Below are 13,051 nucleotides of genomic sequence, written 5' to 3'. Positions count from 1 at the left end.
AATGGCATTTCAAATCTTTGGGGAAAGGATTTATTCAGTAAATGATATTAGAGCAATTGTCTGTGAAATAGACATATGGGAAAAAGTATAAAGTTAGATTCCTCCCTTCCACCATATACAAAATAAATTTCAGAGAAATTAAAGAGTTAAGTGCTAAACATAAGATTATTAAAAGCTAGAAAAATATGGGGGCCAGCCCCGTGGCCGAGTGGTTGGGTTTGTGCACTCCACTTCGGCCGCGCAGGGTTTGTTGGTTCGGATCCTGGGTACAGACCTGCACACCGCTTGTCAAGCCGTGCTGAAGAGGAAGATTTGCAACAGATGTTAGCTCAGGGCCAATCTTCTTCACCAAAAAGCGTTAAAAAAAAAAACTAGAAAAATGTAAAATATTTTTGATATATTACAGATGGCTTCTTAAGTAAGACACAATATCCGGGAGCCATAAAGGAAAAGATTACTACATGTGACCACATAAAAACTAAAAATTTCTGTAAAACAAAAGAACTTTAAAAAGTTAAGAGAAAAGGAATAGAATGAGAAGAAATATTTGTAACATAAATAACAGAAAAAGGACTAATATCTGGAAATAAATATATTTAAATAATTTTTAAAAAGACAAAAAAATTAGAAAAATGGACAGAGGATACAAACTGCCCATTTTAAAAGTAGAAGTACAGAGGGCCAGCAACATATGAAATGATGCTCTCTTACAGAGAAATGAAAATTGAAACAGTGAGATAATCTTTATTTGTATATCATATTGGCAAACATTTCAAAGACTGACAGTATCCAATATTCACGAGATACAGAGAAACGTACTCTCACATGCTATTAGTAGAATAGGCGTAAAACCTTTTAGGGCGATTTGGCAATGTCTATTGAAATTAAACTGTACAATTTCCACTTCTGTGTTTTTGTCTTAAATAAGTATTCCCATATGTGTTCAAAGAGTCATTGACTAGGTTGTTTGTACAGTGCTATTTATAATATCAAGAAATTTGAATATTCAAATAGCAATAGGGTAAGAGTAAATAAAACATAGTATAGTTAAACTATTGAATTTATGGATTAATTAGAGAATAAAGTCAATCTTTTTGTACAAACATAAAAAGATTTCTTAGACATATGGTGGAGATGATAGATCTCATTTTGTTATTTTTTTACACAAAACTATGCAAGTATGTAGGAAATACATAAGAAATGGTTTGAAAACTACACATACACTGATGGGACAGGGGTTACCTTTGGGTGGGGGACGTGTGGTGGCATGTGCAGATATAACAGAGACTTTCTGCCCTTTTGTATTAGTTGTTTTGCAGCAATATTTTATAGTCATGTAATTCTTAAAAATTAAAATGTACATATCACAAACGTACAATCCAAGTAAAGTTTGTAAACTGTGCCAATGTCAATTTCCTGGTTTTTGTGTTGTCCTATGGTTATGTAAGTTGTTGCCACTGGAGGAAGCTGAGAGAAGGGACTCTCTCTGTACTACTTTTGCAACTTCCTTTGAGTCCATAATTATTTCACAGGTTTTTTAAATAAATAAATGAAAAAATTAAAGGTTATAAACGGAACGTGGCCACTTGTCACTGAAGTCTTTTAAAGTATCTAAATAGTCACGTAAGAAAAAGTCATCACTTTCCTGTTTTCTTTACTAGGTTCTAGATGATCTGGAATGTCATGGAGTTGCAGCATCAGAACAAAGCCGAGCAGAAGTGGAACAGAAAATAGATGAAGCTAGAGAAAATATTCGTAAAGCAGAGGTGAGGGGTAGCTAATTGTGACATTTTGCCCAGCTCCAACAACATCACAGCTGTGATATATACCTTTATAATTCAGTTTCTATACGCTGATTAATTTGAAGATGATTTACCACCTTCATCTGTGTCCACGATGTTATTTTTGAATATCTGCTTCATATAGGTAGTACACATAACAAAAAGACATGAGCCCACTATGAAGAGTTTACAATCATGAAATAATAAGTAACAAAAGAATTGTCACAATGAAGATATTAATTTTAAAGTTTTCACAAGGTACATAATAAATCAGTCAAATTAATGGTATAGAAATTGATATTTTTTCAGTCCAGAGCCTAGAAAAGTCTCCCCCATGTAGAAGGTTCTCTGGATCCAGGGCATAAACTGATCTTTTAAGAAGAAAGAAGACTTGGTTAAGCAGACAAGGCAAAAAAAGTTACAACAGTGGATTTTAGTGTTTTGAGGGGTCAGGGGACCCTTTGAGGGTTGTATGAACATGTGAAATGCTCTCTCCCACAAAAAAAAACATACATTTTGTGTACAATGTCCAGAAGTTCATGTCTCCTAGGCTAATATTCCCTGACCTAGAGGGGGAAAATTGAGATGGAAAGAAAGAAGTTACTTGCAAAGGAAGAAGACATAGGATATAGTTTGGCAGTTGGATTTGATTAGTGTAGAGGATTTGTGTAAGGAAATGTGGTAGAAAGTAAGTAAAATAATGGTGGTTAGGACCAGTTCCTGGAGATGTGTACATGCTTTGTGGATAGCATCTACCCAATGCAGATGGTGAAGGGGTGTGGAAGTAGACATTTAAGAAGACTGAGAGTAGCCAGCCCTCCAGGAGAATATGTTCTTGTTAGGAAGGCATGAAGAATGGCAAGAATAACTAAGACTGAAGTGTAAGTACCAAGGAGTGGTCCACGCAAGTATACTTAATACTTAAGAAACCCAGAGGACACCGAGATCACTGTGGGAGGAATTGTTGAGACAGGTAACACAGAAGAGGTAGGACTTAAGATGGGTATTGACAGGTGAGTAACATTTGATTAGTCAGAGAAAAAGGATAGCACAGATTTTTGCCATGCAACCTCAAGAGGCTGAACTTGAACCAAAAGAAGAAGGTAGGGAGGCAGATTTGAGCTCGGTATTGGGAAATACTTTCTAACAGTCAGATCTGCCCAATGTCAGAGTAAGCTCCCTTGGGACATAGTATAGCACTATAAGTGCACAGGAAGATTCTGGGAAAACATCTGTCAGGGACTTTATATAAGGAATTCTTGCATTGGTTGAGAGTGAATCTAAACTAGTGATTTTCAAATACCCCCTCAGGCCTCGAAAGGTTTTGAGGAAGTATTTCAGTGGTTGGTTGGAGTGGCATGGGGGAGTGAGGGGAGAGGCAGCATAGGCAAACATAGGGAATATTAGCATGTTTCTGGCACAACCCAATGGAAGTGATCTGAACCAGAAAAGTCTGGCTGTCTGCCTGGTCTAGAGAAGTCCCAGTAACCCCAGCTCACCTTTGTTCCTGGCACATGACTCACAGCCTCCATAGTGAAGACAGCAGGGTGTACAATAAATAGCCTTTTTCTCTCTGAATTCAGGGTCATGGCTAAACCACTACGCTAGTGTGCTGGCCAAGCACTGTTGGCAGGCCCTTGCCTAGTTTCAGAAACATTGGCTTCTGTAGAAGAATTTTTCCTGTTGTTTGTTTCTCTAAACTCTGGGTAAAGCCAGTTTCAGAGCCCTGGTGGAACAGGACAAGTCTCAGAAGTTTTGTGAAGGGTGTGTTCTCTCTTGTATTTTCCATTTCCAGACTCCATCTGTGGTGTCACCGTCTGGTACCCTAGATCCACCAAACCCCCAGCAGTAGCAGTAGTAGGTATCAGTCATACAAAGTATGCATTTAGGCTGAATGACTTGTTATTTCCATGAATGTACTAACCTTCCCTGTGTTTGTTAGCTTCAAGCTAAAAATATGAAGTGAGATTCCCACAACAGAATGTCTCATCTCTCCTAATACCAGTATTTAAGTCTGCATTCTCAAAGATAATTTTCTTACCAAAAATACAAAATATGCTAAAAACCATGATGCCAGATCCATTATCTCAATTGTGAGAATCTGTGAAATGTAGTCAGTCCTACTGCTGTCTTAAAATATCTCACTTGATTTCCACTTATCAGATACAAAGAATAACCCAGCTAAAATTAAAAGGCACATATAAGGGTAGTATTGGGGTGGTACTTACAGGATTGTCATAACGAAATTCTTGGATAGACTAAACCACAAGAACCTTCAGAGGAATTGATAATAATGGTTTCATAGATTCCCTTTTTCTTTCTTCTGCTAGTGTACTTGGATTTTCTCTTTCCCTTCAAAAGTCATTTACTTTATTATAAATACCTGTACAAAAGGGAGAAAGCTAGTTAAAATTCCATTATATCCTCCCTGTTTGGTTTTTAACTCCTGACATGAATGTTACCCTCACTTGTTGGTTAATCTTCTTTATCCAGTCTTTTCTATATTGTGTTTCCTTTCAGTGATGCTAATTAGAATGAAAACCTTTGTGGCACTCGGTAATATAAATGCCCTGTGCTTTTCCAAGTGGTAGAGATTATATAGTGATTAATTAATTATTGTCTGGTTAATTTGGGAGCAAATTCACTAATTGATTGGTTTAACAGATACTTAATAAGCACCTGCTGTGTGCCAGATACTGATGAATACACTAGACATATAGTGATGAACAAACTATTGTTATATGATCTCTGTGACTGTGACAAGAATATTTGTACCAGATATGCTACTGTCTGCAGCCCCTGACTAGTTCAAGAATTGAAATGAGGCAATAGCTGCTTAAATTAAACTCTAATAACAATCTTCTTAGTCTGGTATTTGGGTATTTGAATTTTTTGAAATGCCTTTTGTCATACAGACACACACACATTCTTCATCTGACATGTGATACCTATTTTAAAGAAACCAAGAGTTTTAAAAGCCATCTTCTTTGAAGCTTTACATGACTTATGTTGTTCCAGGACACAATTATTTTTCATATGTTTAAATTGCACTTTTTATTTGGGTTGAGGGCAGTCCTCTCTTTTTTTTTGACAGTGAAATATTTAACACAAAGAAGAGAAAGTTAATGTAAGAAGTCAAAGATACCTAGAAATTTTTAATAGCTCACGTTTGCTGTAAGGTCTGCAGGAGGAACTATAGACTATGTGATTCCTTCTCCAAGATGCTATGATCTGAATTGAATGTACATTTGAAAGCCAAAGTACATGATATCAAGTGGATTAATAAAACCAAAAAAAGTCAATGATTGTCTATATAAATACATTTTCCTAGCTACATTTTCTCTTAAATTATCATCTCATAAAGTTCTGTTGTACACTAGGAATTCAAAATTACTACGTTATCCCTATATCTCAATGACTCAAAAATGGTAATACCCTTGCCATAATTCTAAAAGAGAAGTCTAAAACTTTCAGTTCCTTAAAATGTGAGGTCTTATTACTGCAAGGTTAATGAAATGCTAGAGTGAGCCTGCTATAAAAACAAAATTTCCAGTATATTATATCCAAATTTACATTACCTCAGGGCCTGTTATTGTGAGGTTTCCCTGTACTCTTATAATATATTGGCAGACCTCTTGACTAACTTCTTTCTTCAATTCCTCTTGTGAAAATTTTCAAACATACAGAAAAGACGAAGAGTAAATATGTATTTCCCAACATGCTAAATTCAACTCAGTATTTTGTAATACTGGATTTTGTGTTTATTTCTATTCTGTAAAGTGGAAGTTAACTCTAAGGCCTGAATAGAGTTAGTATTTTAGGCAAGAATACTTTATGGATGATGCTGTGTTTTTCATCACAGTATATTTTTATCAAGTTATCTCACTATTAAGGATGCTAAGAGTAGTCACTTAATTAAGTTCGTGCTGCCAGATCTTTCCACTGTTAAGGTTCTTTTTCTTTTTTTTTCCCATTGCAATTAGCAAGTACTAGTTACTTCCAATGGTGGAAAATGGGTATTTTTCTCTCTTTCTTAAGTGTCATTATGATGTGATAGAACTTTAAAAATCAGCTCTATTGAGGTATACTGTACATACAATAAAATGTAACCATTTCAAATAAACAATTTGATGAGCTTTGACAAATGCATACTCCTAAATATCCACTACCACAAACAAGATACAAAATATTTCTATCCTCCCAAAAAGTGACCAGGCAACAACTGATCTGCTTTCTGTTATGTAGCTTAGTTCAACTCCAACAACGTGAATATTAGGTCACTTGATACTGTCCTACACATCACGTACAAAAATCCTCCCACATGTTTTTTTATCCAGCCTTATTTTTTATCTTAATCTGTTTGATGAGTTAATATTACTATGTATTCAAGTTCACTGATATTTTCTTCTGTAGTGTATAATCTACTCTTAAGGCCATCCTGTGAATTTTTGTTTCAGTTATTATATTTTCAGCTCTGTAAGTTCTGTTTGATTCTTTATATCTTCCAGTTCACTCTCATTTATCTTGATGCTTTCCTTTAAATCCTTAAGTATATTTAGAATAGTGACTGTAAAGTCCTTGTCTACTCATTGCATCATATCTGTGACTTCTGGCTCTCTCTCTCCTGACTAATTTTTACTTTGGTCGTGACTTATATTTTTCTGCTATTTAAATACCTAGTAATTTTTTGCTGAATACTAGAAATTGTGAACGTTTGGTTATAGAGTGTCTGGATTCTCCTTTCTTCTTTTAAAGACTGTTGAGTTTTGTTTTGGCAGCCAGGTCAATGAAAGATCAGTTTGATCTTTCTGAGGCTCGTTTTTCAGCTTTATTTGGGCTGGTTTGGATTAGCCTTTCCAGTAGGGCTGATTTAGCCCCATTACTGTTGCATTTCCTCTCTGCACTTTCTTCTTGTGCCGTGGTATCCAGCAGGCTTTCTCAGCTCCGCCTGGGTGGAACGGCAGCACCTTTCAGTCATGTACAAACTCTGGGAGTTTTTTGGTTCGTGGCTCCATGGTAGATGTCCTTTCCCCAGTAGTTATTCTTTGCTTCTCCTCATGGAGTCCCACCTTATGTATTCTCAATTTATTATGGATTTTTATTCATTTAGCAAATTTTAAATGACAGTTGAGCTTTTTAAGCCTCATATTGTCTAAATTTGGCCAGTGGGAGTCCTTCTTCCGTGTCCTTTTGACATTATTCCCATCAGTCTTAGAACACTTTCTTACTGTCTAGAAGAACAAGCTATCATAGGCTCACCTTGTTTTTTTCCCTGCCCAGACTTAGAATTAGCCATTTCTCCAAGGAACTCTCATGTCTTTTAATAGAGAATAGTATCTAGACACCAAGTTCTGGGCTGAGAAGGTGCTTATTGTTATGGGTGTCATTTATTTCTTGGCTCTTTCTTTATTGTTAGAGCTAGGAATTTTTTTTTAATCATAAGTTCATATTGATATTTCCAATTAAAACCAAAGTTAGAAGGATTTTATTAACCTTCATTGATTTTATATTTGTATCATTTTTCTGTTATATTGAAAACCTTGGTTCCTAATAATATCATATTTTATTTGCTTTATCCTGCACTATGTATTGAACAGTTTCAAAATTAAAATACAAATATGATTAATAGTAAAGTAGTGAGTGAAATTTAAGATAGCTTTGCCATTGTCCTTGAATGTAGAATTTATCTCTACCAAGGATTTCTGCTTCTGGTAATAAGGGGCTAGCTTATATTGGGCTAATCCTCTTTTTGATAACAGTTATTAATCTGAGGTAAAAATATTTAAAATACCTACTTGATAGAACTAGAAAATGACCCAAAGCATATAAAACTAGAGAGGAATCGATCCTTGAAGGAATGGGACTATACTTGGCGACATTTACATTAAACAGCTCTTTGTGAGGGGCCACACAACTGTAATTCAAGCGGAGAGCCCCAGTTTTACTGGCTTGAGGATGGATGTCAGGGAGCCCTAATATTTGCAGATAAATAATCATCTAAATCCTTGGTCAAACCTGAATACACATGTGCAGCAGAAACTTCAGGGAGCTTGGCAGAAATTTCAGCTGTTGCTCACCACAGGGGAGCAACATTAATCATTAGAAAACTGAGTGATTATATTAATATCAAACAAAATAGGTTGCAGAACCTGAAATATTGAGAGATAATTCATAAGGATTAAAAAATAAGGTCACTTTATCAAGGAGACATAACAGTCCTAGATGTGTATGTAAGTAATAAATAGAGCTACAGAATACTTGAAGCAAAAGCTGACTGAACTGAAAGAAGAAATGGACAAATCTACAATGGTAGTTGGAGGTTACAACATTTCTTTCAATAATTGATAGAACAAAGAGCTAGAAAGTCAGTAAGGATAGAGAAGACTTAAACAACACTATTAACCAACTTTACCTAATTGGTATTTATAGAACGGTCTGCCCCACAAGAGCAGAGTCCATGTTCTCTTAAAGAACATGTGGAATATTCAGCATGACCATATAGTGGACCATAAACCAATGTCAGTAAGTTTAAAAGAACTGATATCATGCAGAGCATGTTCTCTGACCCACCAGAATTAAATTAAAAATCACTAACAGAAAGATACATGGAAAACCCCAGGTATTTGGAGATTAGATTATTCAAACGCAGTAATCTGTTACTGCCTTAAAAAAAAACACCCAACTTGATGGCGAAAACAACAACAATTTATTAACTCTCACTATTCTGAGTGTTGACTTTGCATTTCTTTTGCAGGTTTTGCCCAAGATTACTCAAGGAGATGCATTCAGCTAGAGGGTCTGCCTAGAGGGCTGGGCCTTTTTTCCATATGGTCTTTCATCCTCAAATAGGCTAACCTGGGCTGCCTCGGGTGGTGGAAGCACATTCCAAGAAGTCAAGTCCTTATACCACTTATCAAACCTCTGCTTGCATCAAATTGGCATATGTCCCATTGGCCAAAAGAAATCACATGAGCAAACCCAGAATCAATGTGAGAGAGGACTACATGGACACCAGGAGGCATGATTCATTGGGGATAGCAATTTACCACAATTGATAGGACTTTGGTTAAATCATTTTTCTCATCTATAAAACAGACTTTATGGGGCCAGCCCGGTGGCGCAGTGGTTAAGTGCGCACGTTCCGCTTTGGCGGTTTGGGGTTCGCCAGTTCAGATCCCGGTGCAGACATGGCAGGGCTTGGCACGCCAAGCTGTGGTGGGCGTCCCACATATAAAGTAGAGGAAGATGGGCACTGATGTTAGCTCAGGGCCAGTCTAATATAATCAAGTAGTATCTGGAATGCCATCAGATTACAGAGAGCTATGCTGTGCAAAATTTTAATCAGTTGGCAAATCATCAAAATTCATTTGAAAACACTGGAAAATTCTGCTTTTAAGCAGTTGTTAAAATATAAATAGTTGGAATGTTAAAGGAAAGATAGCAATATTTATTCTGGAACTGCAATCTAAAAATTGAAGTTTGCAAATACCGTGCTCATCAGTTGTTTGGTAAAGTACTGACAAAAATAAATCTTATGAAAACTAGATTACTTGTTTTTGAGAAAATAGAATATGCTAATATCTCTCCAACTCTCTTCCTCTCTGTCTTTTCTTTGTTTCTCTGTTTCAGCAGTTAAATGACTTACATTTATGATTTCCAGAAAAGGATTTGTTGGCTCACTCTTTTTTTTTTTAACATTTCATTGCCTGTATTAGTTTAAAATGCCTTCTAGAATGGTGCTGAGATAACTGGATGTCCACATGCAAAAAATGAAGTTGGACTCCTACCTCATACTGTATACAAAAATTAACTCAAAATGATCAAAACACCTAAATGTAACAGCTAAAGTAAAACTCTTACAAGAAACCAAAGGGATAAATCTTGGTGACCTTGGATTAATTTCTTAGATATGACAACAAAAGCCCAAGCAACAGTAGAAAAAAATAGATAAATTGGACTTCATCAAAATTAAAAATGCTTGTGCTTCAAAAGACACTATTAAGAAAGTGAAAGACAACCAGCAAGATATGAAAAAATATTTGCAAATCTTTTACCTGATAAGGGACTTTTATCTAGAATATATAAAAACTCTTAAAAAGAACAATAAAAAGACAACCCAATTTAAAAATGGGCCAAGGATCTGAATAGACATTTCTCCAAAGAAGATATACAAATGATGAATAAGCACGTGAAAAGATGCTTGTCATCATTAGACATCAGGGAAATACAAATCAAAACCACAGTGAGATACCACTTAACACCCACTAGGTTGGCTAGAATCAAAAAGACATTCACAAGTGTTGACTAGGATGTGAAGATATGGTAACCCTCATACTCTGCCAGTGGGATTGTCAAATGGGACAACTGCTTTGGAAAACAGTCGAGCATTTCCCCAAATGGTTAAACATAGCATTATTTTATGACCCAGCAATTCCAGTGCTGGATATACACCCAAGAGAAATGAAAATGCGTGTCTACACAAAAACTTATACACTAATGTTACAGCAACATAATTCATATTAGCTGAAAAATTGAACCAACCCAAATGTCTGTCTATCAGCTGACAAATGGATAAATGAAATGTGGTGTATCCATACAGTAGAATGTTATCTGGCCATAAAGAGGAATGATATACTGATCATGTTACAACATAAATGAACCTTGAAAACATTGTGCTAAGTGAAACAAGCAGTCACGAAGACCACATATTGTATGATTCTATTTGTATTAAATGTTCAGAATAGGTAAATCTATAGATAGAGAAAGTAGATTAGTGGTTGTGTGAGGCTTCAGAGAATAAGGGATATGGGAGCAGTAGCTAAACGATATGGGGTTTCTTTTGGAGGTGGTTAAAATGTTCTAAAATTGACGGTGGTGATAGTTGCATATGTCTGTGAATGAATATAATATCAACCATTGAATTATACATTTTAAATGGTTGAATTTTATGGTATGTGAACTTTATCTCAATAAAGTTGTTATAAAAAAAGAAATTTTTAGAAAAATAAGTAGACTTTTGCAATACTGTTTACCAAATGGTATACCTCCAAGCCAGAAACTCAAATTACTTTATATGAAGATCTATATGATACCCAAAACCCTGAAATATACTTTAAAATGATTAAAATGGTGAATTTTATGTAATATGAGTTCTCAATTTTTTTAATCTATATGCTTAAAAAATCATAAATTCAGCAGTGAGAGCTCAGTGAAACAAGTCAGAGCTGAGATCCTTTTTGATACCAACTCCCCCAGCAGAGAATCCAGAGAGTGAGCCAAATTGCATACCAGAAGAGCTCAGTGAGCACACTTATTTGTCCAAGAGTCCCAGAGAAGCCCGTCAAGTGAGGGTCCTCAAAGTTATCTCATTGGAACCTTCAAATGTTGAAGGAAGAGACCACCACTCTAATATGTGGAACAATGAAGTTCAATTTACTACTTTCTAAACAAAAGAGAATGGTACTTACAAAATACAACCTCTCTGAACAAAGCAGAACTAATATATAGGATTTTGAGAAGTGTGGATTTCTGGGATTGGCAGATTTTCAAAACTGGGAATATTTTAAAGATTGGCTCGCTTTTAGCTGTGGTGTACAGAGATTGGTGGACTGTCAGAAGCAGGAGTGGAAGCGGGACTACTGATGACTGCTGGAATGAGGCTGTGGTTGATTGGCTGCCTTGCAGAAACATGGGCTGTCACTGATTGGCTGCCTTGCAGAAGCATGGCTGTCACTGATTAGCTACCTTGCAGAAGCATGGGGCTGTCACTGATTGGCTGCCTTGCAGAAGCATGGGGCTGTCACTGATTGGCTGCCTTGTAGAGGCGTGGCTATTGGAGCAAAGCAGCTACTGTTTGATTGGGACCCGGTTAAACTGGTTCTGTGGTTACTTGCTAATGGCTTGGAACAAGAGCCAAACAACAGGCGGTCTTTCCCTTTTCTTGAACTTGGAGAATAGGAGCTTTTTATTCTTAACCTCTACTATTTCTGACAGCTATATCATAATTTAATTTAAAATCTTTACTCACTGGGCAGTGAGGAGTTACGGTAGTTTTTAACCAGGAGAGTGAGGAGATCATTTGCAGACTTGTAAAAGATGGATTATAGAGGAGAAGAAAAAGTCCAGGAGGTGGTTACAAGGCTATTGAAAATACTAGATTTTAGGATGTTCTGAGGCATAGCTTTATTAAGAGGAAAAGAAGGCAGACTTTATGGCGCATTAATATCTTCCTCTTCCTAAATTATATTTGTCAAGCTTGTCAAGATGTAAGTGTGCCGTTTGCCTTCGTCAGCAGGCCCTCATTCCTGTTCCTTTGTTCCTTCCCCTCCCCACTTTCTCTCTCTCCAAGTGAAAAGTTAACATCTGTGCCAAAGAAGAATTGCTAGTGAATGTCAAGATTGTTCTAATTAATAAATGAGGAGGGCCAGCCCGTGGCCGAGTGGTTAAGTTCATGCGCTCTGCTTCGGCAGCCCAGGGTTTCACGGGTTCCGATCCTGGGCGCAGATCTGGCACCACTCATCAAGCCATGCTGAGGCGGCATCCCACATAGCACAACTAAATGGACCCACAACTAAAAACATATACATCTATGTACTGGGGGGCTTTGGGGAGAAGAAGGAAAAGAGAAATCCTTTAAAAAAATTAATTAATTTTTAAAATGAGGAATAATTTAAACAATCAATTTGAGAAAAAAAATGCCTTGATTTCTGACCATTTTCTTGGTTTTCTTAGATAATTAAGTTGAAAGCTGAAGCCCGGCTGGACCTGCTAAAGCAGATTGGTGTTTCTGTGGACACGTGGCTAAAGAGTGCAATGAACCAAGTAATGGAAGAACTGGAAAATGAGCGGTGGGCCCGCCTTCCTGCAGTGACCAATAATGGCACTTTACACTCGGTAAGGTGTCTCTTCTTGGATATGATGGGCTGACTTTTACTGAAGGGTGCTATTCTCTTACTATGTAGGCAAACTTGATAGACAAAATTTAAAAGCAAAAATCATGGATCTTGCTACTGGATTGGGTTTTTCTTTCTTTAGCCTATCACTAATTGAGTTAAACTTAGTACAGAAAAAAAATAGTGCTTTTTTTTTTTTATGTGCAGCGAAGAATGTATTACCACTAGTTGGCTTATCAGTGCTGATTTGCCAAACTCATTATCCCTATTCATGAAGTAGATATGCTTCTTGTCTGGAAGTAGCAGAATAAAAATTATAATTTAATATTTCTGAAGTTCTCAGAGGTCTTCTCTAGTGTAAATGAAAATTAACATCCA

The 13,051-nt window shown here is 36.4% G+C and overlaps 1 protein-coding gene across 2 annotated transcripts in view; it reads left to right on the top strand.

The window, feature by feature from the left end:
* FCHSD2 (FCH and double SH3 domains 2) overlaps positions 1 to 13,051 on the top strand; it is a 259,676-nt gene that overhangs the window by 221,068 nt on the left and 25,557 nt on the right. For both annotated transcript variants that reach the window (XM_046685615.1, XM_046685616.1), the window contains 2 exons: positions 1,662 to 1,766; positions 12,513 to 12,674. In XM_046685615.1, the coding sequence (XP_046541571.1) occupies positions 1,662 to 1,766; positions 12,513 to 12,674 (267 nt within the window). The remainder of the gene's footprint in view (positions 1 to 1,661; positions 1,767 to 12,512; positions 12,675 to 13,051) is intronic.

This window comes from Equus quagga, chromosome 14, assembly GCF_021613505.1.
Source record: "Equus quagga isolate Etosha38 chromosome 14, UCLA_HA_Equagga_1.0, whole genome shotgun sequence".
Taxonomy (NCBI): Eukaryota; Metazoa; Chordata; class Mammalia; order Perissodactyla; family Equidae; genus Equus; species Equus quagga.
This window is presented reverse-complemented; position numbering and strand designations above follow the sequence as displayed.